The following is a 27,620-nucleotide window of genomic DNA, read 5'->3' as shown; positions in this document are numbered from 1 at the left end:
GAAACTCAGGACGGCATCAATGGCTGAGACCCAAGTGCGTGGGTGGCTCAGGACGGCGTAAATGACTAAGACCTGAGCAATCCAAGTGCGTGGGTGACTCGGGGTAGCATAAATGACTAAAACCCATGCCCACGTGACTCGGGATGACGTAAATAATTCATGAGGGGAAGCAAATGTATTTATATCATTCTGGAGGAAGGAAACCTTTTATTAGTAAACTTCCATAGCAGACACAAATAACAGGCTCAGTAAAGATAAGTTTAATGGTTGTGGCCAAAGAAAATACAAACTATTTAAGATGAATTTGCTTCTTTTTCATCTGATTCGTCATCATCCATCACCTAAAGCCAGAAAACAAAGAGAATTCAAGAGTTAAGACAGAGGTTAGAAAGTGTTATTTTCCCAACATGAACATCACTTGCCAGCCTGAAATAATCTATGGTAATGCACAGCACTCTGACAGGAGTAAACCTATCAATAGCCCAAAGCACAAGGTTCAGTCAGAACTGGGGTCCTAAGAAAATAAAGCAAATTAAATGCATATAAAGAACTGAGATCCATTTTCTTGTCTCAGAAAAGAGGCTCTTGGCAGCAGCATCTTAGCTGGGCAGACTGAATGAATCCTGTCAGGATAGGACATGCCTGTAATCACAGAATCAAGAGTTCAAGACCACTGTCTGCTACACAGTAAGCCCTAGGGCCAGTCGAGATGACTTGAGGCTTCGCTTCAGAAAACCAATCCAACAGCAGAACCCAACGGGATGAGACCTGCTCTCCATACCCGATCGTTGCGGACTGGTCTAATCTCAAGGCTCCTCTTGTGCACCATGGTGTGTGTACATACACACATACATGCTAAATAAAATGCAACTAAACATGTTTAAAATAGGGCATGTAGACACATGTGTTTATTTCTAGCACTCAGGAGCCAGAGGCAGGCAAATCTCTTGTGAGTTCCAGGCCAGCCTGGTCTACAGAGTTCCAGGGCTTCATATTAAGAAAGAAAAGAGAGAGAGAGAGAAAAAAGAATTTTTTAAAGGGACCCCCTCCAATCTCCTAAAATAGTAAATACTACAAATTATTTTGATTTTACTTAAATAAAAAATATTTTAAACCTAAAGAAGTGTAAAGATTTTCAGGGACCGGGCAGTGGTGGTGCACACCTTTAATCCCAGCACTTGGGAGGCAGAGGAAGGCAGATTTCTGAGTTCGAGGCCAGCCTGGTCTACAGAGTGAGTTCCAGAACAGCCAGGAGTACACAGAGAAACCCTGTCTCGAAAAAAATAAATACATAAATAAATAAAAAAAAAAAAGGAAAAGATTTTCAGGGAAGAAAATACTTAAGGAAAAAAGAAAAGGCTAGTCCCTCTATGGGCTGATAGGATAGTGGATAAAAAAAGGCCAACACTGAAAAGCAAGAGTTATAGAAAGCTGTTTCCTTGTCTCATCCACTACAGTTATGCAATGGAAGAGGTCCCAATGGGAGGGAGGGCAGGCGCAGTGGCAGAGAAGGCCCAGCACCTTGGGGGCTGGAGCAGAAGTCACTCTAGCCCAGGAAAGAGTACAAGACCTGCCAGGCAGCAAAGCGAAACTTCACCGCAAAACTTATCTGGATGGGTTCTGATGAGATACTTAGCAGACTTCTTAGTTTTATTTTGAGGTTGACTTAAAACAGGTATTTTACTCCAAAAGGCTAAATATATATCCAATCTCAATATATCTAATCCAAAGAATTTTGTAAATCAACTCCTACTTAGGCAGAAGCATCCCTAACTTGGTGTAAGATTCCCAAGAGCTTTTTCAATGTCAATGTGCAGATGACGCTTGTGAGACCCAGCAGAGCTGTTGCAGAAAATAACAAAGGTAGAGACAGGGCCTGAACTTCTCACATTCACGGGGCGAGACACACGGAGAGATTAGCTTGGCAGCCCACTAAGAAGGCTGGTCTTCGGTACAACTCAGGTAAGTGATTCTCTAAAGCCACAGACCAGGTCGGTTTGCTAACCTCTGTTACTGCATTCTTGTTGACAGCCTTTCCTCACAGCCCTGCTTCTTAGCTGGAGTCACTGCAGTGTCACCGTAACCTCACATACTCGGAGACAAAACATTCCAACATGCTACAGCCAAAGCCAAAATAAGTGCTAATCTCACTGTACAACACTATGCGTCCTTGGTGCACATGCCTCTAACTTCAGCTTTCAGGAAGCTGAGGCAGGAGGATTACATAGCAAGCTCCAGGCCACTCTCAATTATGGAGAGAAATTCTGTCTCATTAAAGAAAAACTGGGACTAGTGAGATGACTCAGGGTTAGGGAATGGGCGGAGGGAAGAGGGCTTATGGGACATATGGGGAGAGGGGAACTGGGAAAGGGGAAAGCATTTGGAATGTAAACAAAGAATATAGAAAAAAAAAAAAAAGACACTTGCTCCCAAGGTTGGTATCCTGAGCTGAGCTCTGTTCCTGGAATCCACAGATAGTGGAAGGAGTCTCTCTCTCTCTCTCTCTCTCTCTCTCTCTCTCTCTCTCTCTCTCTCTCTCCATCTCTCTCTCTCTCCCTCTCCCACCCCCTCTGTCTCTGTCTCTGTCTCTCTCTCTCTCTCTCTCTCTCTCACACACACACACACACACACACACACACATGCCTGAGCACACATACACAGCATGTACATATACTCAAAAACATGTAATAATAATTTTTAGTTAAGGCCAGGTATGGTGGCACATATCTACAATCTGAGCACTTGGGAAACGGAGTTCCAAGGTCATCCTCAGCTACGTAGGGAGTTCAAGGTCACCCTGGGCCACATGAAACCTATCTTGTTTTTTTTATTTATTTTTTATTTTTTGGTTTTTCAAAAGAGGGTTTCTTTGTGTAGCGCTGGCTGTCCTGGAACTTACTCTAGACTAGGCTGGCCTCGAACTCAGAAATCCGCCTGCCTCTGACTCCTGAGTGCTGGGATTAAAGGCGTGTGCCACCACTGCCCAGCATGAAACCTATCTTAAAATTAAAAAACTGGTGGTAGAGATGGAACAGGGGAGGAGGAGTAATAGGTAGATCATGTGAGCTCTTCCTCGTATCCTCATCTATAGTCGCATGGTGCATAGAGCTTTGAATCCCTCCAGGACATCTGCAGTCGGAACTCAATCACCCATGAAGTTTTCCAAGTAAAGACAGGTTATTGACTCAGTCCTCTCTTACTATGACACCCTACCCGTCACAGTGCTACCTACCTGCTCCACACCTTCCACTTCTGGAATATAAAACTGCAGCATGTTCTGAATGCCACTCTTCAGGGTGATGATGGAACTGGGGCAGCTGGTGCAGGAGCCCTGGAGCTTCAGCCGCACGATGCCATCTTCAAAGCCTCTGTAGATCACATCGCCCCCATCCTCCTGCACAGTGGGGCTGCACCCACAGGACATTCAGAACACATTAAAACAACAGACGCCTTCAATGAAAAACATTAAGGCAGTTCATTGGTGTGTGTGTGTGTGTGCTTGATTGGGTTTGTGAGCATACACTATGGCCAGAAGACAACCTCAAGTGCTATTCTAGGTACTGTTTATCTTGCTTTTTGAGACAGGGTCTCTCACTGAACAGAAATCCATTTATTAGGCTACGCTATTTCTGCCCCAAGCACTGGGATCACAAACATACCCATGCCCAGCTGTCTTAATGTGGATTCTGGGGACTAAACTTAGGTCTTCATGCTTATACGATAAGTACTTTACCATCTTGGTCATCCCCCCCCCCCCCAGTCCCATGACTTGATTAAATTTAATTAAATGTGTATTAGTCTGTGTGAGCTTGGCATGTGTATAATCAGATGAAACCTTCCGTAGTCATTTCCTTCTCCATGCAGGTTCTGGGATGGCACTCGGGTCAGCAGCAGGATGGCAGCAAGGGTTTCCCTACTCAGCATTCTCAGTGGCCCAAAGTCTAACTCTAAGTGACTCACGTCTATCCGGCTTCTTTTCCTCTCTGGATAACTTATTCTTGCTGAGTATAAGAGCCCATGAACCTCACAGCTGCACAGTACTCCACTAGGATGGCAGAGAGGATTACCATCCTGCTGCAGATACTGCACAGTACTCCACTAGGATGGCAGAGAGGATTACCATCCTGCTGCAGATACCGCACAGTACTCCACTAGGGCGGCAGAGAGGATTACCATCCTGCTGTAGATACTGCAGATCTTACTTGTACATATAACATGCTGTAGAGACCCACCTGTGCATCTTTTGGTATGGGCAGAATTATGACTGGGCATGTAGTTGAGGTCATACTTCCCGGAGTGGGAGTGGAGACTCATGCCTGAAGTGCTAACTAACCTGCAGGAGGACTGCCAGGAGTCCGAGGCTGGACGGGGCTGCACACTCAGTCCCAAGCCATCCCAAATTATGGATGAGAACCTGCCTCGACAAAAGTATAACTAGTTCGATTTGGTGGACAATGGCAAACACTTTCCTAGTCGACTGCTTCCTGCTCTCACCACTGGTGTCCATCAGAACGGTGACAGTCTATGGAGGTTTGCTCTGGATATTCGTGGTGAGTCCGACGGCACACTGCGCCCATCCACGTCCAGTGCCTGTGTCTGCTTACTGCTTTGGGCCATGGTCTGGCTCCAGCCTCCATTTATGCTTTTGTCAATTTGTGTTTTTATGCATTCATAAAATCAAAATCTTAAACAAAAACTTTTTAAAATGATACTTATTTTATGTGGCAGTGTGAATACCTGACTGCAGGCATGAAGGCAGGAGCCTCTGGAGGTCAGAAGAGACCTCACCCGGAGCCCCTAGAACTAGTGTTACAGGTGGCTGCGAGCTACACTGGGAACTGAAGCTGCGGCCTGGGGAAGAGCAGTAAATGCTCTGAACCATTCAGCCACCTCTCCAGCGCCCTTGATTTTTTTATATTTGTTTTGCATATGTGCGTACACCTGCACACATGCGCCACAGAATTCATGAGGAAGGAAAAGACGACTTGTGGGAGTCGGCTCCCTCCTTCCTCCATGTGGCTTCTGGGGATAGAAATTGGGTTATCAACCTTAGCAGGAGGTGTCTTTACCCACGAGGGCATCTTGTCAGCCTGATACACTGAAAATCTTTTCTGTCTTTCCCTGAGAAAGGCAGAATTTTACTATCATCTAATTTGTCTTTTCCTTCATCTTCCTGATTTTCTTGTGTCCGTGTGAATAAAAAACAAACAAAACAAAACCTGCCTAGCCCAAGTCATAAAGACATTAATTAATTTAATTTATTGTATTCTTTGTTTTGGGGGTGTGCATATGCTGCTGTGACAGTCATAGGACAACTTTTAGGACTCAATACCTTCCTCCTATCATGTAAGTCTCTCAGATGAGACTCGGGTCACCAGACTTGGCAACAAGTACCCCAGTGAGCCACCTCACTGGACCCGTACTGTCTGATTGTAAGAATCCACCATCAATCATTTCTTTTTGAGCTAGATTAATACTGACACCCGACTCTGCCCTGGCCCATGCCCTGCCCCCGCCTTTGGTATTCTTGACAAATGCTCTACCCCCAAAACTACATCCCCAGCCCTTCTGCAGAGCCCCCAGGTCCACTGTAGTCAGGAAACCATGGTCTCAGGCTGGAGATGAGGCTCAGGGAGAGTGCATGGCTATGAAGTGTGCAAGGCCCGGGGTTTAATCCCCAGCACCAAACAGCAAAGCCTGAGATTCTCAGTGAATTAAGTCAGAAACTAGGTGAGGGCCGCTGCGTGAACAAGGAACAAGCCGCAAGCGCATGACCCGTGTGCACATGGAAATAATATTCCATTCTTGCCAAGTGCATTACCCATATGTCAACATTTAGTCAAGTGTTAAGTCACATGGTCAAAACTCCATCTTAGCCTGGGCATGGTGACTTATGCCTTCAATTCCAGCCACCAGGCAGAGGCAGCTGGTTTCTGTGAACAGAGATCAATTGAGGGTATATACAGCAAGTTTTAGGGCAGCCAGGGCTACATGGTGGAACCTCATGTAAAAATAAAAAAAAGTAAATAAAAATAATAAGATGTAAAACTCTCTCTTTCCTAATTACTTTTGTCCTTTGTTAGACAGAGGTGTTAATTTCCTCTCATACCTATGGGTTATTTGTGTCCCTTCTCATCTGTCATATCTTCTTTATTTATTTTGAATCTGTGCTGTTAGATGGTTAAACTATATTCCTGGTAGCAAGTATCCTCACTGTGTGGCGGCATCCACCGCTGTCAGTCAGCACACTGTGTTCCAGTGTCTGCGTAGCTTCAGAAGTTCTCAGTATATGTCTGAATGCCATACATCTCTCCAGCTTTTGGTTTTTTGTTTTTATCCAGTGTTTCTGTCCTTGCATCTAAGTTGTGCATCCCTGATAAGGAATGTGGAATTGGGTTCCCGTATTCTGACAACTTCCGCCTTCACTAGCCATGCTAGGCACCATTACATCACCTACAGAATCCTGCATAATATTTACCGTTTCCAATCTGTATCCTTCTGCACTGAACAAGAACTCTTTTGTCTTCTTGCCTTCTACACAGCTGTTTGTTATATAACGTTTCACTGATCCCGTCACTGCCAACCTACCTACTTTTACAGCTCTCACACAAGGCCGCACAGAAGGCTTCTGCTCACACTCACCTCCATTTAGGACACATATCCCACTTCTGTGCCTTTAACCCCCAGAACACTGACGTGCTTGTTTTCTACCCCGATTCCTCCTTTCTGCATGCTTCGACATGGGTTCTTTACTGCTGCTCTATTGCTAGCCTGAGTTCACCCCTTCAACTGTGTCACATCTCATTGAAATGAATCTAATGAGTTCTTTATTATATTTTAGTTCTGTAAATACTCTTCTTAGATTTCTGTTTTCATAGGAATTCATGTTTTCATTTATTTTATCTAATATTTCATTTGGTTTTTCAAGACAGGGTTTCTCTGTATAACTCCGGCTGTTCTGGAACTCATTCTGTAGACCAGACTGGCCTTGAACTCACAGAGATCCACCTGCCTTTGCCTCCCTAGTGCTGAAATTAAAAGTGTGTGCCATGTAGCTAGCCTCTCGCTATTCAATATCTAAGTTGTCTCTTTAAATAACTAAACAGGAATACATTATCTTAAAAATCTGGACTTAAGGGCTGGAGAGATGGCTCAGCAGTTGAGAGCACTAACTGTTCTTCCAGAGGTGCTGAGTTCAAATCCCAGCAACCACATGGTGGTTCACAGCCATCTGTAATGGGATCTGATGCCCTCTTCTGGTGTGTCTAAAGATAGCTACTGTGTACTCATATAAATACTTAGTAAATAAATCTTTTAAAAAGTCCGGACTCACTGGTATGCTGTGAGAAAAGTAGAGACGGGCTGTCCACCAGTCTTGTCTTTACTCCTGTTTTTTGTTGGCTTGTTTGCTTTGCTTTTGAGGCACAGTCTCGCTGTGTGTACCAAACTAGGCTCAGAATTCACAGAGATCCTCCTACCTGCTTCCCTAGGGACTCAGGAAGAGTGTCACCCAGCCTGGCTTTTGTCCTCACTCTTTTTTGTGGCAGTTGCTACATGGGTGCCACTTTCTTCACGATCCTCATGAAGACGAGGTCCACTCTCGTTCCTACACGCTGACCGTGAGGGGAATGCCTCCTGCCTATCTCCATATGGACTGCTGGAAAGACATGTCTCAACACTGAGGCGCAGGCTCTCTTTACATTTAATTGCAATGATGACCTCTGTTGGTTTACACTGATTATTGATCTGGAGCTCTGCTCCAATCTCCTGATGAAAGCTTGCTGCTTTAATGAGAATTGTCTCTGCAGCACGAGATTGCAGGGTGGGGCTGGGGGGGATGTTAATACATACCGTATTCTAGTATCTAACAGTTCTTTAATCATTGCCACGACTTCGTCATCTTCCTCAGAACCTAGAAAAAAAACATAAGAAAACCAAGAGTAACAATTTTGAAGTCATATATGCATTAAAACAGGAAGATTCTGACATAAAAGCAGTCGAGAATGATGGCACTCAAGTAATACAGAAAGGTCACAGCTCAAGGCCAGCCTGGTGTGCATAGGAAGTTCCAGGCTAGGTAGATTTAGCAAGACCTTGCTTCAAAATCCAAAACAAAACAAAAGAATAAAACATAGAAAAAATGACCTCACAGCAATCCTTCAGTTTCCACCTTATACAATAGGAACACACCTACAGTCAGGACGGCCTTCCCCCACACATTGTATCAAAGGACTTGTAGGTGCGTCCTGGTATTTTCAAGTGTTGGTTGCTGTGCCTGGGAGAGGCTAGCTGTTGAAAGAATATTTGGTATTGTCAAATTACCCATTTCTCAACAGCCCATTACCAGCTTTCTATATGTAAATGCTTGTCCTTCCCTGTCTGTCCAAAGGATGATTCTCTGAGCTTATCATGTTAAAAAGCAAACTGTCAGTGAAGGAGGTGACAGAATCCTCATTTCTGCCAAAGGACAACCAAAGAGATGGGAAGGACGGGAGGGCGCTGTCCTGCTGCTGGTCAGTTCGGAGGGGAATGTAGCTTTCTGAAGAATATAGAGTTGGCAGCTGAGCTGGGATGAGACAGCACCAGGGGAAGAAAGGGAGATGAGGAGTTAGAGCAGCACTGCAGAAGCAGTGGCAGGAAGCAGGGTTAAGTTACATTGTAACTCAGAGTCTGCCCAGCAAAGAGCCAAGGGCCTTACACACACACACACACACACACACACACACATGTCTCTGGGGCTTTATTATTAAACCTCAGACTGGTTCCCCTAAAATCCTGCATATACTACATACTGTTTTGCATCCCAATACTTCCTTTAAAAATGGGTCTAATGCAACTGTAGAAGAATTAACACTGTTTGATTCCTGCCACCTTTCTCCAGAAAAAGTTAACATCTGTTAAATCTAAGTAGAAGCCACTTTGTGCCTTATGCATGGTGTTTCTGAATTTTCAAAATTTTTCATAATTAAAAATTTTAGTTTTGTATAATAGATTCAATGTTCACACAAGTTTTAAAAATTGAGAAAATAGTCTATATGAAGTTCTATATGAAAATTTTCCTCATGTAGAATCGGTTCCAGAGCCAAATCCATTCAATGATAAAAGTAATTCCATTGCTCTTGGTTCCCCCCAGACCAAATGGTGAGCTCCTCCCGCTGAAGACAGCACATGCTCTGGTCTCAGGACACAGAACAGAAGCTGGGACGGACACTCAAGTCCCTTGCCTGCAGGCCAGCTCACAGCCAGAAGGTGCTGCGCAGGCAACTGGGAGGGAAGTGGGTCAACCCCGTCACTCAGCTGCAGCCTGTGTACCACACTACTGACCAGGCCGGGGAAAACGCTGTTCACTGCCTGCTGGCACAGCAGCCAGCCCCACGTGGGGTAGCCGAGTGCTTTCTCACTGGAGCTGAGGTCAGCTCCACTGGAGGGAAGTCATAGCTGGTATTGTAACCTGGTCGAACACCTGCGGCGGGGCGGTCATAGACTCTTATGGACAAGTTCCAACTGTTTTACTAAATGCACATGTAATGCTCTGCGAGCTTCTTTTTCAATGACCATGCTTATTCCCACAGACTAGGACTGCTATCTGGGTTGGTCAGAGTAACTCTTCACGCAGTAGGTGTCCAGTGCTGAGACTAAGGGACTGTTGACTCAGCCCTAAATGGGACAGCCTTACCTGCAAGACTCCAAGACCATCATGGAGTGTTGGGGGAGGGGCAGAAGGCCTGTAAGAGCTGGAGGAGGGGGTGGAGAGCTGTGGAATGCTTTCTGGCCATTCTTCTAGAGGACCTGGGTTTAGTTCCTAGTACCCACATGGTGGCTTACAGTTATCTGTAACTCTAGTTTCAGAGGATCTAATGGCCTCTCGTGGACTCCAATCTGGACACCACACACACACACCACAGTGGGCATACATAGATGCAAGTAAAACACTCCCTGAACATGGACAGAGGAGGGTCTCATGAGGCCACACCCTCCCCGAAGACCTACACAAAGTTATTGCTGGGGAGGAAGGACATCATCTAGGGTGGTGTCTCCACTGGTAAGATGCCGGTGCTCAGGTAGGTGGCCTACCTGTGCTTCTGTAAGCAACACTAAAGGACCTCATTTAAGGCTCTCACAAGACCAAACAGTATGAGAGAGGAGGTTGGGAAGAGGAAGAGGATCATCAAGAGTGAGGGAGACGAGAAAGCAACAAAGGGTGATTATGATCAAAACACATTATATCCATGTATAAAAGGCCATAAGTGAACCCATAATGCCGTATAACTAATACGTAAATAATTCTAATAAAAGCATTTTAAAAGTCTGTATTCTGTCACTGGGAATCCAGGTGAATGGGACTGAGGCAGGAAGTCAATACAGACTGGACAAGCACGACAGATCCATACAGCTCTACCTGCTTCTCCCGAAGGCGTCTCCTCGGTCACTAGGGGTAAGCCAGATGCAAAGAAGTCCATAATTGTTGCATAAATGTCTGGTTTCAGTAAATTCCAGTCTAATTCTTCATTCTCCTGTAATCACATTGAAGAAGCATGTTGTATTTCCAGCCAAGAGCACCACAAATCCAGATTCCCACCTTTTTTTTCTCTCTCTCCATTTTGAGACAGGGTCTCAATGTGCAGCTCTGACTGCCTGGAACTCACTACATACACGGCACTGTTGTTCAACTTGCAGAGAGAGGTTGTGCTCCTGCTTCCTGAGTGCTGGGATTAGAGGTGTGTACCACCACAGTGAGTTCACGGTGTCACTGCACGAAAGTGAACTATGCAAATACACACACACACACATACACACGTATCTGAAACTCGTCATTAGTGTGCATGTGTCAACACAATGACTAAGTGCACACCCTTTTGGAGAGAGTGTGCACTGTGGCGTCGGGCAGAGCACACAGGTAATTTGTTTACAGTGTTTACTTGATTTATTTTTCTGTCCATCAGCTCACAGAAAGAATTGGTAAAAATACAACTTAGGGGCAGGCAGGATGGCTCAGTGGGTAAAAGCACTTGCTACCAAGTCTGGCAAGCTGAGTTCAGTGCTGGGAACCCACGTGGTGGAAGGAGAGAGAACTACCTATTGTAAGTTGTCCTCTGATCTATGGATGCCTCAACACAGACACACACAAAATAACACATGGAATTAAAACATTTAAATTTTTAGACATTTTATAAAACATAAAATACATTTTATTCCAGTAACCTGGAAACTGCTAAGGTTGTGTCCTGTTATGGGGTATCCCTGTAATACTGGACACTGTGTTGAATCTGCTGAGGGTCAAGTGTTTCATCTGAATTGCTAAGGCTACTGGATAATAGTTATACCTGGAGCAGAGTTAACTGCAGCTAGAAAAAACCCTTTGTTGGTCCTCCCCCCCTCCCCCAGACAGGGTTTCTCTGCGTAGCCCTGGCTGTCCTGGAACCCACTCTGTAGCCCAGGCTGGCCTTGAACTCAGAAATCCGCCTGCCTCTGCCTCCCAGAGTGCTGGCATTACAGGCTTCGATAAAACCCTTTGTTAACTTGACAAATGAAGTAGACATCACTAGAGGTTTTTAATATACGTATTTATTTTATTTTATGTGCATGAATGCTTTGTCTGCATGTATATCTATGTACTGTGTGTGGCTGATGTCATAACAGGACATTGGGTCCTCTGGAATTGGAGGCATAGATGCCACTTGGTACTGGAAATCTAAAGATTCATTTATTTATTTTATGTGTATGAATACACTGTAGCTGTACAGATGGTTGTGAGCCACCATCTAGTTGCTGTGATTTGAACTCAGGACCTTCAGAAGAGCAGTCAGTGCTCTTACCCACTGAGCCATCTCTCCAGCCCCTAGTGCTGGAAATCTAAACTGGGTCTCTGCAGACAGTATTTTTTTGTTTGTTTGTTTGGTTGGTTTTTTTTTGGTTTTTTGTTTTGTTTTGTTTTTTTTGTTTTGTTTTGTTTTGATTTTTTGGTTTTTTGGATTTGGTTTTTTCGAGACAGGGTTTCTCTGTATAGTCCTGGCTGTCCTGGAATTCACTCTGTATACCAGGATGGCCTCGAACTCAGAAATCTACCTGCCTCTGCCTCCCAAGTGCTCGGATTACAGGCGTGCTCCACCACCGCCCGGCCAGACAGTGGTCTTAACTGCTGAGCTGTTTCTCCAGCCCCTGACCTGAGAGTTTCAATACCATGTGTCATTAAAAACCTTAGCATATTAAGAATGAAAATTCTAGGTTGGGGTGGTGGTTTGTTTGAGTCTTACCCTGCCCCTCTGGAGTGCTATGAAACTGGTTTTGTTGTCAGAGCAGAGAAATTGTGTCCAGCTTTCTTCTGAGCTCATGGACACACTCTGCACTGTAAGGCAGCCCCAGTCTGTCTCCTTTGCCTCTCAGTTATGCCTTCAATGTTGCAGCGCTGGATCTATGACCTGGAGACCAGACTTTGCCATTGTTAGCAGTAAAAACAGAAGAAGGTTGCTTTTGGTTCCTGAGAAATGAAAGTCTAGGGACAAGTCTATGTCAAGGGACTCCTGAGCACCTGTCTTCTGACACTGCTCACTGTGTTGGAAACAAAGGGGCTGACTGTGGCACCTAGAGAGTGGAAATGGGAGGAGAAATGACAATGGAATCACACAGTTGTGCACTGCAAAATGTAGGTCTGTCCAGGACTAATGGGAACATTTGGTTCTCTCTCTAAAGGATATTCTCCCATTCTTAACGGTGTCATATAGCTCTTATTGGACTTGAACTCATCCACTTTTCTGTTCTCCATGATAGCTGAAGTCACTGACAAATGCCACCATGCTCAACTTGTAGGCCACCTCACTGTGACACGCTATTCATCAGGGCTCCCAAGCTCTGTAGGCCACCTACATATAAAAATCTCTAGGAGACAGACAAGTCCCTGCCCTGCCCTGAAGGACTACATTATAAATGTCCAGTGGGGAACTCTATTTTGTTCATGATCCCTGAACCTAGCCATTGTATATTCTCTTGTCTGAATAATCACATAGCAATAAAAATAAAATTATACCACCCCCCCACACACACACACACAAAAATAAAAGAAAGAAAAAGAAAACTCTAGGTTGGGATGGTGGTTTGTTTGTAATGCTGGCAATAGGGGGCCAAGGAAGGAAGGCCTCAGGTTTCAGGCCAGCCTGGGCTACACAGAAAGACAACCAGAGAACAATGACAATTGTAGAGAGGGGCACTGGACTCAGACAACGCTGAAAGCCGAGTCTCATGTCTTGCTCTGAGGACTGTACCTTTGTGACTGTGATGAAATCTGGTCCAAAGAAGACGCTCTTCACACCTTCAATCCTGAATAACTGCCTGGGAACACAAAACAGAAAGCCATCTCATGAAAGAAGAGAAGCAGAGACAGACGTGGAAAAACATACAGACCCACCACTAACTGTCTCTGGTTAAAAGCTATCAACTCAAGATGGCTGTGTTCCTTCCTGTCCTACAGTCACCTGCCTTGCTCCAGGTCCTTGCCCAGGAGCAAGAGCAGAATTTCTATTACTCCTCTACCTGAACATGCGCATCGCCTGGCAATCAGTGAGGAGGCCGTGGCCCACGCAAAAAGCGCGGGACAGTGTCACATAAAAAAGACGGCATCACCACGGAGCCACAAAGGCGACTCTGAGAGCCTTCCTGACGGAAGATACATCCATATCATTCACTCAACAGAGCTGACATCTCTAAGTGCCAGCTTCTAGGAAGACAAAAGACAGATTGGCCTCTCCTCAGGTGCTTACAGCAAAAACATTCCCTAAAACAGCTCAGGGACAACAAAGAAAAGATCACTAAATTCCATGAATACAAAAAAACAGGATTTTTTTCCCCTTCTTTTTTGTGGTAGTAAACAACTGAACCCAGTGCCCAATCTATCATCAATGGGAGTTCTGTCAGGTAGCTTTCTATATCCCTAGTGAAGTTGTTTTGTTTTTATTTTTGTTTGGGTGTGTATGTTAAAACAGGGCCTCACTGTGTAGCCCAGGCTAACCTCAAATTCCCAGTCCTTCTATGCCACCCAGGTGCTGGGCTTATGGGCATGTGTCACAACACTGGGCTACACTACACTAACTCATTTTTTATGTAAATATTTTCAACAATACATAAATAGTTGAAGACAGGCATCAGAGCATAGCCTCTAATCCCAGAACTCAAGAAATGGAAGCAAAAGGATCAGCAGTTCAAGGCTAGCCTGAGCTGAGAACCTATCTCAAAAGAGGAAAAAACACTAAAAAATTACAATAAGAAGTTAAAATTTGGGGACTGGAGAGATGGCTCAGCAGGTAAGAGCACTGACTGCTCTTCCTGAGTTCAACTATCCATAATAAGATCTGATGCCCTCTTCTGGTGTGTCTGAAGACAGCTACAGTGTACTCACATATATAATAAATAAATAAACCTTTAAGAAAAAGGAAGTTAAAATTCTAGGTTGTTCTTCTAGTGTACATTTCTCCAGGAACTGTCATGGAGGTATTTGCTCTTTTTATTTAGGTGGAGGGTTATACAAACATTATCACACTGTACCACTGCTCCGCAACTTGCATGCCCAAGGCCCTAGATTCAACTCCAGTATTGCAAAACACACAGAGACACAGACAGAGTATGTGTGTGTCTGCATGGATCTTAGTTTTATATTTATGCATTTACGTGTGTGCTTTACTTGCTCGTGTGTGTGTGTGTGTGTGTGTGTGTGTGTGTGTGTGTGTGTGTCTGTATGTGTGTGTGCAACTAAACTAATACATGTCCCTAGCTTGTTTGCCTGCTTCCTGAAGTTATATTCTTCTTTAAAAAAAAAAACAAAAAAATCTAGTATAGAGCTGTGAAATCAACTAAATAGTGATAAAGAATTTGTTTAACAAAATTAAACTAAACTAAATAACAAAAAGAAATGTTAAAAGATGAGAATGCCTATCACCTAGTTACTTTTAAAATGATTGTTTTATTTACTTATTGGCTTATTTGGTTTGGGTCTTTTTGTTTGTTTGTTTTTAATTAATTTTTTTTTTTTTTGAGGCAGGGTTTCTCTTTATAGCCTTGGCTGTCTTGGAACTTTCTCGGTAGACAAGGCTGGCCTCAAATTCATAGATTCGCTTGTCTCTGTCTCCTGAGTGCTGGGATCAAAGGCTTGCCCACCAGGCCCTGCTTTAAGTTATTATTTTTATTTATGTGTATGCACATCCCTGTGTATGCACATACATGCAGTGTCTGAACAGGCCAGAAGAGGGCGCTGGATGTCCCTGGAGCTGGAGTAAGTGACAGAAACCTGAACTAGACTCCTCTGCAAGAGCAGCAAGTGCTCTTAAGCACCTCTGCTATTACCTACTGCACAAGAGCAAGGTGTGGAAGTGCCCAGTGGACATTTGTTATACACACACATGCACACGGGTATGTGCACCAAGTCATAGCATACACATTACTTACACTTATTTTTCATGCTGTTTGTATCAAAAGCATGAAAAATAAGTGCTCCACAGAGCATTCTGAGAAATGGCGTGTTTAAGTCAGAAAAATGGCACACATTTATAAACTAGAAGTTTAAAAGACAATTTGTGAGTTTCACTACGGGGGTTACCTAGGCCTTCTTCAAGTGCTCAGCAAGCAGTAACAGTGCAGAAGTTGAATTGGGTGTTAGGGTGCAACCCAGCAGCAGAACATGTATTTAGCATGCACAAGGCTTGCAGTCAATCACTTTCTGCACACAACAAAGAGATCAGGAAGAAAGGAGGAGGGAAGGGAAGGCGGGAGAGGAGGCGGCACGCAGCGAGCAGCTCCCTGACACAGACTCTAGTGCATCGGCGTGAATGATGGCCTGGCGGTGTGTTCAGAAGAGGCCTGGCATGCGGTACCGCTCTGGTAAATAACACGGCTCTCATGAACTTAGAAACTGTCCTCATTGATTTTAAAAGGTCACTTCACATCGGACAACTGTAATAATTTATGGTTCGGAATGAAAATCCAGAACCTTGGCTATGCTTTCTTTTGAAATTAAAGAAGCACCTTTTTCATGCTCTTGGAAATCAGAGTTGAAGCTGGGTGCTGTGGCACACATCTGTACACATCTGTAATCCCAACTCCCAGGAAGTGGAGGCAGAAGGAGTTCAGGCATTTCAGTTACACAGTGAGTTTGTGACCAGCCTAGAGATGTGCTGCAGAAAATGTCTCAGAGGATAAAGAGTGTGGCACACAAGTCTGAGGATCTGAGCTCAGATCCCTACTGCCTGGGCTAAAAATAAGATGCTGAGGGACTCTCAAGGCCAGCCCTGGCCTTTGTGGGTGCCACGCACTCACACAAATTCACACTGTGCACACTCATACATTCACACAAGCTCACACTGCACATACTCACACATTCACATAAACTCACACTGTGCACACTCAAACATTCATACAAACTCACACTACACACACTCACATTCACATAAACTCACACTGCACACTCAGACATTCACACAAACTCACACTGTGCACACTCACACATTCACATAAACTCACACCTCACACACTCACACATTCACACAAACTTACACTGTGCACACTCACACATCAAGGACTCACACATACATACACATTTTTTTTTTTTTTTTTACCATTTAGAGTTTTAAAGGTTTGGATCAGAATTTTATCATAATTAACCCATTTGGTGAGCTTTCTTATGTAAAAAAAATTATATATAATAATAATAAAATAAAAAATTAAGTATTCATGCTACAGAACTGTCAAATACACTCCTGAGGAGAAAGCTTTTGTAATTTCAAGTTGATTCTTCTAAAACCAGCCCTGCCCACAAAATGTACTGCAAGGCTGCCCAACCCCCAGAGGCCGCTTTGCCTCCTGGTGAAAGCCAGCAGAAACAGTACCTGGCCAGAGGGGAGCGGAAAGCGGCAGCTGGTGTAGGGAAATCCATGGTCCTCGTCTCAAGAACCGGCTTTCCTGGTATAAACTTTAAGCTGTTGGGATTTGGGGTGTCTTGTGTTTGAATAAACATGAATCGTACTGAAAAAGAGAAAGAGTGTTATGCTAGAAAAACAGTTTAAGTTATGGCCAATGAAGTGCTTTTTTAAAAAAGATTTATCTATTTTTATTTTTTATTTTATGTGTCTGAATGTCTTGCCTGCATTTGTGCACATGCACCATGTGCCAGCAGCGTTGAGGAAACCATCGGATCCTCTAGAATGCAGTCATGGGTGGCGGTGTGCTACCACATGGATGCTGGGAATCAAACCTAGCCCTTCTGCAAGAGTAAGTGCTCTAACCACTGAGCAGTCTCTCTAGCTCCCAGAAGTGCTCAGCTTTTAGAGAAAGAGAAGTAAGAAACATTGGGGAAAACGACCTCACAAGCTTTATTTCCCAAGCTGACCAGAGAGATCCAAAAAAGTTGAACTGCTTGAACGTGAAGGTCAAGCACTTCATTAAGGTGCCCTGCCTCCAACAAGGAATGTCTGCTTTTACAGGGAACAGGTTTTGAAATAAAACTTAAAGGAAGACTGTCACTACCTTCTATTCTGAACCAGTCATTTTCTATAGTTTGTTTGTTTGTTTGTTTGTTTGAGACAGGGTCTCCTATCTACTCTTGGCTGGCCTGGAACTCACTATGTAAGCAGGCTGGCCTCAAACTCATAGAGATCTGCCTGCCTCTGCCTACAGAGTGTTGGGATTAACAGTGTTTGCTTCTGTGCTGGCTTCGGCAGCACATATACTAAAGTTGGAACAATACAGAGAAGATTAGCATGGCCCCTGCGCAAGGATGACATGCAAATTCGTGAATCTTTCCATATTTTTTAGAACCATTGAGATTTTATATATGTGTAAATGGTCATGAAAATATATTTTATAAAATGTCTGTACAGTCTACTTGTGCTGGCAAGGTCTACTCTTGGGATGAGTTCCTACCTATAAGGTCTTATCTGTATTGGGGATGTTTTGTCTGTTAGTGTCAGCAAGTGTTGCTATGGAGTGTACAGCCTCCCAGCGATTGGAACACTCCTGTGCACAGTATGGTAGCATGTATTGTTTATTTCAGTCAGTAGACTCCCTGCCTCACAAGTGGTATGTGGTCTTCCTGTTGCATTTCATTGGCCTCAGAGTTTCATAGCAGAGGATGAAAGTGCCTCTTTTCATGACATAATCAATGATGACTTTGTCTACACTTAATATTTTGTATTGGATATTTTAAATGCCATGATCTGTATAGATTTCTAATACCAAAGACATAAATGTTTTCCATAGACTTTATCTTGCCTGTCTGTAGCCCTTGTTCTATAAGGTGAGTTAGAATGGCATTCTACTTTGTAATATTTTGTAAATATGTCAATAAAAATAGTTACTATTTGAGAAGAGAGAGGGAGAGAGAGAGAGAGAGAGAGAGAGAGAGAGAGAGAGAGAGAGAGAGAGAGAGAGAGAGAGAGAGAGAGATGTGCTACCAAGCCTGGCTTTGTATTTTGCTGTCATAATAATTTCATCGGGCATCTCACTGAGTCTGAAGGACTAAATCTGGCTTTCCCTACTCAATACACCGAGTAACCCAGGCCTACAGAAAAGTGGGTTTTAGAAATACCCAAGGGTAATAGTATAAATGTAAAACCAAAGTAAGTCAAAACAAAATCTCATTTGCAAGCTAGAATCTGGCAGACACAGTAGCCCATGGCCTGCAGGGCTGGAAGCTGAGGAGGATGAGGAGCCTGAGTTCATGACAGCCTCCGAGGTGTGGGTGTATAGCAGGCTCCAGGCCAGCCTAGGGCAGTTAGCAAGGGCCCCGGAAAACAAAAACCAAAACAAACAAAAAAACCAAAAAATACCAAAAACAACAGCAAGAAAACAGAACAAAACAAACAAGCCACACAATCTATTTACATTGGGGGAGAAAAATTAAGAAAAATACGGTATCGCTAAAAGTATTGGAAAGAACAGGAATTCAAGGCCCATACCTAAACATCGTTAAAGCAATATACGGCAAACCAGTAGCCAACATCAAACTAAATGGAGAGAAACTTGAAGCAATCCCACTAAAATCAGGAACTAGACAAGGCTGTCCTTTCTCTCCATATCTTTTCAATATAGTACTTGAAGTTCTAGCTAGAGCAATTAGACAACATAAGGAGGTCAAGGGGATATAAATGGGAAAGGAAGAAGTCAAATTATCACTATTTGCAGATGACATGATAGTCTACTTAAGTGACCCGAAAACCTCCACCAGAGAACTCCTACAGCTGATAAACAACTTCAGCAAAGTGGCTAGTTATAAAATCAACTCAAGCAAATCAGTTGCCTTCCTATACTCAAAGGATAAGCAGGCCGAGAAAGAAGTTAGGGAAACGACACCCTTCAAAATAGCCACAAACAATATAAAGTATCTTGGTGTGACTCTAACCAAACAAGTGAAAGATCTATATAACAAGAACTTCAGCTCTCTGAAGAAGGAAATCGAAGAAGACCTCAGAAAATGGAAAAATCTGCCATGCTCGTGGATTGGCAGGATTAATATAGTTAAAATGGCCATCTTGCCAAAAGTGATCTACAGATTCAATGCAATCCCCATCAAAATCCCAACTCAGTTCTTCACAGAGTTAGAAAAAGCAATTCTCAAATTCATCTGGAATAACAAGAAACCCAGGATAGCTAAAACTATTCTCAACAACAAAAGAAATTCTGGGGGAATCAGTATCCCTGACTTCAAGCAATACTACAGAGCAATAGTGTTAAAAACTGCATGGTATTGGCACAGGGACAGGCAAGTAGACCAATGGAATAGAATTGAAGATCCAGAAATGAATCCACACACCTATGGTCACTTGATCTTCAACAAAGGAGCCAAAAACATCCAGTGGAAAAAAGATAGCCTTTTCAACAAATGGTGCTGGATCAATTGGAGGTCAGCATGCAGAAGAATGCGAATTGATCCATTCTTATCTCCATGTACTAAACTTCAATCCAAGTGGATCAAGGACCTCCATGTAAAACCAGACACACTGAAACTAATAGAAAAGAAACTGGGAAAGACCCTTGAGGACATGGGCACAGGGGATTCCTGAACAGATCACCAATAGCTTATGTTTTAAGATCAAGAATTGACAAATGGGACCTCATAAAATTACAAAGTTTCTGTAAGGCAAAGGACAACCATCAAAGGACACTGTTAAAAGGACAAAAACAGCAACCATCAAATTGGGAAAGGATATTCACCAACCCCACATCTGATAGAGGGCTAATATCCAATATATACAAAGAACTCAAGAAGTTAGACCCCAGGGAACCAAATAATCCTATTAAAAAATGGGGTACAGATCTAAACAAAGAATTTTCACCTGAAGAAATTCGGATGGCCGAGAAGCACCTTAAGAAGTGCTCAACATCATTAGTCATTAGGGAAATGCAGATCAAAACAACCCTGAGATTTCACCTTACACCAGTCAGAATGGCTAAGGTCAAAAACTCAGGAGACAGCAGGTGTTGGCGAGGATGTGGAGAAAGAGGAACACTCCTCCACTGCTGGTGGGGCTGTAAGATGGTACAACCACTGTGGAAATCAGTCTGGAGGTTCCTCAGAAAACTGGACATGAGACTTCCAGAGGACCCTGCTATACCTCTCCTGGGCATATACCCAAAAGATTCCCCGGCATGCAATAAAGACACATGCTCCATTATGTTCATAGTAGCCTTATTTATAATAGCCAGAAGCTGGAAAGAACCCAGATGTCCCTCAAAGGAGGAATGGATACAGAAAATGTGGTATATTTACATAATGGAATACTACTCAGCAATTAGAAACAATGAATTCACAAAATTTTTAGGCAAATGGTTTGGTCTGGAAAATATCATCCTAAGTGAGGTAACCCAATCACAAAAGAATACACATGGAATGCAATCTCTGATAAGTGGATATTAATTAGCCCAGAAGCCCTGAATACCCAAGGCACAAATTGCATAACAAATGACTCCCATGAAGAAGTATGGAGAGGGTCCTGATCCTGGAAAGGATTGATCTAGCATGGGAAGGGAATATAAGGACAGAGGAAAAGGAGGGAGGTGACTGGAGAAGGGATGGAGAGAAGAAGGTTTATGGGACATATGGGGAGGGGGGATCCGGGAAAGGGGAAATCATTTGGAATGTAAACAAAGAATATAGAAAATAAAAATATTTAAAAAAAAAAAAGAAAAATACGGTATCACCACACAGCTTTTCTCTCAACATAAATAAGCTGCCTCAAAGACTAATCTGAATAGATAGATATTCAACCAAATCATTCCAATTATATTCTAAATTCAGTTTAATTAGGTACTTTAAAAATAACTCCACACAGATACAATAATTATATGAACTTAAAATATTATATTTAGGAATATATATGCAAATACACATATTCATACTCTAACACCTGTTGAAAAAGGGGTCATGAACTGAAGAACAGTGGGGAGAGGTATATGGAGGGTTTATAGAGAAGAAAGGGAAGGGGAAAACATTGATATTAAAGTACAATCTCAAACATAAACAGTCAATCAATCAACTCCTAGCTCTAACACCTAGCCAGACACTTCCGAAAGTATGCTGAATTAAGGCAGGATAGGACAAAGTGAAGTGTTTTCCCTTTGGGGAGTGGTACTATACAGGTCCCTAAGTAGGCAGGCACCGGCTCCTGCACAACACAGACAAGAACTGAAAGCCACTGCCAAAGACTGAAGTCAGTGGGTACCAACTAGAAAAGACGAGCTCACCACAAAGTGCTGCTCCACTCAAGTTTACCAGTTAGAGTGGGTTGACCTGCTGAGTTCCCAACATTTTGTGATTTGAGGAAACATTCCTCATCTCCAGTCTGCAGAAGAGATAAGACGTCTTCCAGAGTCAAGTCATGCCCCTAGCCACCCTCAATCTCACCCCAGAACATGGTCACAGGAAGGTGCCCGAGGCAGTAGGAAGGGTTGAGCTGTGCCACATCAAGCCATGCATACCCAGGCCCCTCCAAGTGTCCCCCAATGCAGCAATGACCACATTTCAGATTATATTCAAAATCAGACCCTAGAAGGTTTGATTAAAGGCAGGAATTCACTGTACAGCAGTGAATTCCTATAGAAATAGAGAAAGCAATACCTTAAAATACACATGATTCTCTCAAACACAAACCCACTTGTAAGTTCTTTCTTACAATATTTCATTTTAGACATCATTTATTGAGCAACTCATGGTCTCAAAATGTGTTTCAAGACACTAGATTTCACAAGTCTACAGATAATGTCCTCTGACTAATAATAGAAAAGTATGGTTTTTACCACAGGGAGGGGGTGGGGATGGACAGGAAACCACTGGATCCTTTTTCTAAGCCTCTGAATAGAAAATTGACAAATTCTCGGGCTGTTGAGATGGCTCAGGGGGGTAAAGGTATTTGTTACCAGGCAAAGGTTTGGCTCAGACCCCAGAGCTCACAAGGTAGGAGGAGAGCTCTGGCTTAAGCAGGCTGTCCTCTGACCTCCACACAAGCACTGTGGCACACTCACACATACAAGTTCATTTTTTAAAGGAAACTTTAAAATTTTGTATTCTATGACCATTCACTCTATCGAGCACTGTACCTTTGTTACACAAGGGTGCGTACAACGGGAGAAGTGGTCTCCGTACATACTGGTGCAGAGGTTGTTTCTTAAAGGTGTGTGGGGTCACTCCGTGACAGAACCTACATTTGAAACAAAGAGTGACATGGTAAGGAATCGGAACTGTTTTGTTGTTTTGAAACATGTCTCACTCTGTAACCCAGAGGGCCTCATGAGCGTCTGGGACACTCTGCCTCTGCTGCCCTAGTACTGGAACTGCCGACAGGAGCACACACCCAGCAAAGCAGGGTGATCCTTTATCGACGATTTATACATCCCTTGTATATAGGACACAGCTATGATTTAAACATAACCAGTAATAAAAAATACTCAGAGAGCTAACTTTCCATTTTCTATCTGCAACCTTACTTCTACTTCAGCAAATGATATAATTAAAAACAGAGGTAAAAGGCCCTGAGGGATGGGTCAACAGTTAAAGGCCCTTGTTGCTCTTGTAGAAGGTCTGGGTTTGGCTCCCGGAACCTTCATGGCCGCTCATAATCGTCTGCAACTCCAGTTCCAAGGGCGTCAGGCACGCATGTGGCACACATACATCCATTCAGGCAAAACACTGATATGCATAAAATAAAAATGCTGGCTAAACCACAAAGAAACCCATTTGATTGGTACCTGGAAGCACACACTAACATCGGGGCATCAGAATCATAAATGTACTAACAAGGGAATTGAAATCTACAGCCCCCAGCCCCGAGCCGCACAAGGGCTTTGTGCTTCCTCTTTCTTCCCTTCTTCTTTTCTTTTCTTATTTTCTTTTTTCGGTTTTTTAAGACAGGGTTTCTCGCTACAGCCCTGGATTTCCTGGAATCCCCTTGCTGACCAGGCTGGCTTCATAACTCAGAGCTCTACCTGCCTCTGTCTGTCTCTGCATGCTGGGACCAAAGACAAACACACACCACCACCACCTGGCTTACTTTTACTTTTAAAAGTTTCAAAACTAAGTAGCAAGGCTGGAGAGATGGCTCAGCGGTTAAGAGCACTGACTGCTCTTCCAAAGGTCCTGAGTTCAAATCCCAGCAACCATATGGTGGCTCGCAAGCATCATTAATGAGATCTGACTCCCTCTTGTGGAGTCAGAAGACAGCTACAGTGTGCTTACATATAATAAATAAATAAATCCTAAAAAAAAAAAAAAAAAAAAAAAAAAAAAAAAAAAAAAAAAAAAAACTAGGTAGCAGAGTCATTTGGTTGAAAACAGATAAGAAAAAAATTAGCCAACGAGAAGCTCCCCTTGTCGGTCTCACAGCAGTCACCTGGAGAGAAGTGGCCCAGCAGCTCCTGCTAATCTGCTATTTTTATGAGATGCATTTAGGAGTTTTAAAACGAGGGGAGGGGGTTAGTCTCATAAATAGTCCAGGCTGGCCTTGAACTCCTGGTCTTCCTGCCTTCACCTCTCAAGTACTGAGATGACAGATGTGGGCTTCCATGCCAGCCTGATGAAATGCATTTGAATCTTCTAAATTCCACTAAAGGCCACTAAAACAATGTGTACAATTTCCATGACGGGTAAGGTGCACACGAAGAAACGAATTTTGTGTTTCGACATGGGTTCTATCCCCATGGTATCTCTAAGTACAAATGCCCCAAAATTTAAAGTCAGAAACTCCACTGAAATATTTAGGATAAAGGACACTCACATCATTCCAACGATTCAAAGCCTACAGTCTAATAGAACACAAGCGACTGCCCAGAGCAGCCAACATTCTGTATGTTTGATGGGGAGCGGTAAGCCGGCGTCGGACCTTCACTCACTCTGATAGAGAAGCACTGACTGGCTATTCTCAAAGCTTCATCAAATTAAAAAGGAATGGAGCTCTGAAAATAACTCCTGCTAGAGAGGGAAATCACAGGGTTTCACTGTGTAGACCAGGCTGGCCTTGAACACAGAGGCCCTCCTGCCCTCCAAGACCCTTTGTGGCAGCAAAACAGTCAACAAGTGAAAACATCATGCCCTTGAGACCAGAACAAGAGCAAACTATTGGAGTAAAACCAGTCCCTGAACACAGCACCTTCCCAAATACAAGATTCAGCTACTGTTTAAATTCCATGTTATAAAAATGCCTATGACAGAAATGGCTAATTAAATGTCATACCCAGGAGAAGACCCCCTGCCAGCCTGAGTCCCCAGCTAACTCTCTTGGTTCCTGAGGTTTCCCGAGCCTGTTTGCCAGACGGTGAGCCTGCTTTGGTGCTCCACGCTCTGGCTGCTTGCTCTCTTATGTGTGTCCTATTTGCTGTATCCTCAATAAATGCACTTATTTGAAACAAAAGGCATGCAGAGCGCTGGGGATCATTCCCCCAAAGGAACACCTTGCAACAAGGGACATACCAGGCCACACAGCGAGTGCTCAGTAAATGGTAGCTATCATCACTACCTAGTAACTACCCACTAAGAGAATGGAGGGAATACTGGGGGATTTGGAAACACCCTAGTATTCCAGTATTGCCGTTCCTTCAACCCTGGGAAAGAGCAGCATGCGTGGAGAAACCAGAAGCACACTCTGGCAGGAAGGTTTGAAGTCTAGACGATCCTGAGTAACTGAAGGAAAGTCACTGAAAGCAGGTGGGAAGGGGCAACCCACAAAACCCTTCTGTTAATCTGCTATTTTTATGAGATGCATTTAGGAGTTTTTTAAAACGCGGGGAGGCGGTGTAGTCTCATAAATAGTCCAGGCTGGCTTTGAACTCCTGGTCTTCCTGCCTTCACCTCTCATGTACTGGGATAACGGATGTGGGCTTCCAGGCCAGCCTGATGAAATGCATTTGAATCTTCAAGGTAGCCATCCGCATTCTGTCAGGCTCCTTTCTACAGGAGTCAAAGCCGGTGACAGATATCTGACAGATATCCCCTCTAGAAGGGGAACAGGACGCACTCGCACAGGCCTGGGCGGTGGATTCCCTCGAGTCACTTCTCTCCGAGCCGTGACCTCCCGGGAAAGGGGACGACACGACAGGATCCCGGGACCGCTCTTCCCTTCGGAACCACATTCCCGTGGGATCTACGTCCGTGGAAGGTGGCTGGCCTCGGGCTCTGGAGCCAGGACAAAGCTCCCTCAGACGCCAGCTCCCGCCCCGTGGTGAGAAGGTGGCGACAGGGATCTGCTGGCCCGGGAGCCGACACCTACCGCCTGCACAGCCGGGCTACACCGACCGCTGCTCCCCATGCCCGCTCAGCGGCCGCCATCACTTCAGTGCCAGTGCGCTTGCGCGGACCCGCCTCCTTCAAGTCTCCAAGTCCCACGCAGGCTCAGGCCGGGCAGGGAGAGCGGTCAGCGTTCTTACAGGTTGAGGGCGGTACTGCAAGTGGCCTCCCACCCCCTCCTTTTACTGAAAGTAGATTTTTTTTTTCCTCACTTAATATATCCAGATTACAGTTTCCCTTCCCTCTATTTCCCCCAATTTTCTCACACCTCCCCTCCGAATTCACCCCTTTCTGTCTCTTATTAGAAAACAAGCAGGCTTCCAAGGGAATATCTGATATATGATAAAACAAAACCTAACATATCAGACTAGGACAAAACAAACATAAGGAAAAGAGTTCAAGAAAAGACACAAGAAATGCATATAAGTGCAGAGACACACTTATTCATATACACAAGAATCCCATGAAAACACAAACTGGAAACCATAATATATATAAAAAGGGACCCACAGGGAAAAAGAGAGGAGGGAGATATGGAGGGAGGGAGAGAGAGAAAAATTTAAAAATATATGCATAAATAATATAAAAAATAATGTAGTATTAAAAAAGTGTAATTAAATACACAAAACAAAGTCCTGGCTTAACATTACGAGACAAGGGACCTTCAAAGACACCACTGAGTTGGTTCTCTGTTGGCCATTCTACAGCTGGTCATGAGGCCCACGTTTAGTAGTTTGCCCTCCCCGCCCCCTCCTCCCAAGTGAGATTCCCTTGGAGAAAACTAGATTTTCATTTGCAAGGGGTAATCCACTGGAGATGGCTTAGGAACAGAGACACACGCCTGCATCTTCTTTCAGCTCTATGGCTGACCCCACCTGGTGCCTAGCCCGCCTGTTTCCTTGGGGGTCCTCCATCACCTCTGGCTCTTACGCCCTCTGCTTTGCAGGTTCCCTGATCCCTGAGAAGAGAGAGCTGATGGAGAGATCCTATTTAGGGCTGAGTGCTTCAAGGTCTGTCACTCTGCATATTGTTTGGCTGTTAGTGGAATGTTTAGAGTCGTTGTATTGCTATGTTCTTTCAGTTCAACAGTAGCTCTTGGTTCTGCCCTGGGCTATCTAGTCCAGATTCTTAGCTGCCCAAGCGCTGTCAGGTATGGCCTGGAGTGGGCCTTCAGTCAAATCAGTTGGGCCCTCCCACAAGCTTGGTGCCACCATTGCACTAACATATCTCGCAGGCGGGACGCCATTGCAAATCAGAGGGTTTGTGGCTAGGTTGGTATTTACGTCTCTCCTTTGGCAGCATGCAGAGTATCTTCCTGAACCAAAGATGCTAGCATGGAGGGGTGAAAGCTCTAGGTAGGCACCGACTTGATTTCTTCATGTTCAGTGAGTCGTGTGGATATTGTCTTCAGCAATAGGGCCTCCCCATCAGTTTGTGGAAAGCATTCTATCCTATAGTCTTGGCAACCACCTGGGTTGTTTGTGGGTTCCTGTGGGACCCCTTTGGCCAAAATCTCAACTAGATGTATCCCATTTGGGGTACTGGAAACTTCATTTGGTGACAAGAGATATCCAGCTGGGACTTTGTCTTTTTGGAGATTTCATTTAGGTCACCTTCATCTACATATATATTTTAGGAAGCATCTACTGTATTGGGTTTCCATACAAGCTCAAATAGCCCTTAATTTTAGCTCTCCCTCCCTGTATCCCCCCCCCCTTCCCCTCATCTTCCACTCTCCACTCGATTCTCCTGTTGCAGAGATCCACCTGCCTCTGCTGGGACTAAAGGAGTGTCACCATGCCCTACAAGAGCACAGATATTTACAATGTGTACCATGTATTTTACAACTCAAATTATTCTAGCTTTAAGC

General features: G+C 44.0%; 1 protein-coding gene and 1 non-coding gene across 3 annotated transcripts; one reads left to right on the top strand and one right to left on the bottom strand.

Annotated features, from left to right (window-relative positions):
• Positions 1 to 245: 245 nt before the first annotated feature.
• Positions 246 to 25,834, bottom strand: Nfu1 (NFU1 iron-sulfur cluster scaffold). Of its 2 annotated transcripts, XM_052174244.1 has the most exons (8): positions 25,734 to 25,834; positions 22,573 to 22,673; positions 16,869 to 17,004; positions 13,260 to 13,326; positions 10,400 to 10,514; positions 7,852 to 7,912; positions 3,233 to 3,407; positions 246 to 341 (listed from the first exon to the last, which is right to left on the bottom strand). In XM_052174244.1, the coding sequence occupies exons 1-8, from the start codon at positions 25,790 to 25,792 to the stop codon at positions 294 to 296; spliced, it is 762 nt and encodes a 253-aa protein (XP_052030204.1). In that variant the 5' UTR covers positions 25,793 to 25,834; the 3' UTR covers positions 246 to 293. The 2 variants fall into 2 exon arrangements, with proteins under 2 accessions (XP_052030204.1, XP_052030205.1); XM_052174245.1 differs by lacking the exons at positions 16,869 to 17,004; positions 25,734 to 25,834 and having other exon boundaries at positions 22,573 to 22,666.
• Positions 17,684 to 17,790, top strand: LOC127679450 (U6 spliceosomal RNA). The gene has a single exon (XR_007976763.1). It is a non-coding gene; the product is annotated as a U6 spliceosomal RNA (small nuclear RNA).
• Positions 25,835 to 27,620: the final 1,786 nt, after the last annotated feature.

The sequence above is a fragment of the Apodemus sylvaticus genome, chromosome 2 (assembly GCF_947179515.1).
Source record: "Apodemus sylvaticus chromosome 2, mApoSyl1.1, whole genome shotgun sequence".
Classification (NCBI taxonomy): Eukaryota; Metazoa; Chordata; class Mammalia; order Rodentia; family Muridae; genus Apodemus; species Apodemus sylvaticus.
Note: the sequence above shows the minus strand (reverse complement) of the source record. Positions and strands in the feature narration are given on the sequence as shown.

What these genes read in the sequence shown, in the direction of transcription:
- Nfu1 (XM_052174244.1), bottom strand. Translation starts at nt 25,792, where the DNA reads ATGGCGGCCGCTGAGCGGGCATGGGGAGCAGCGGTCGGTGTAGCCCGG. An exon ending in GACGCCTTCGGGAGAAGCAG is followed by an intron (nt 7,913 to 10,399) that starts GTAGAGCTGTAT and finishes TTTTTTTTCTAG; the next exon opens with GTTCTGAGGAAGATGACGAA. An exon ending in AAGTGGAAGGTGTGGAGCAG is followed by an intron (nt 342 to 3,232) that starts GTAGGTAGCACT and finishes TTCTGGCTTTAG; the next exon opens with GTGATGGATGATGACGAATC.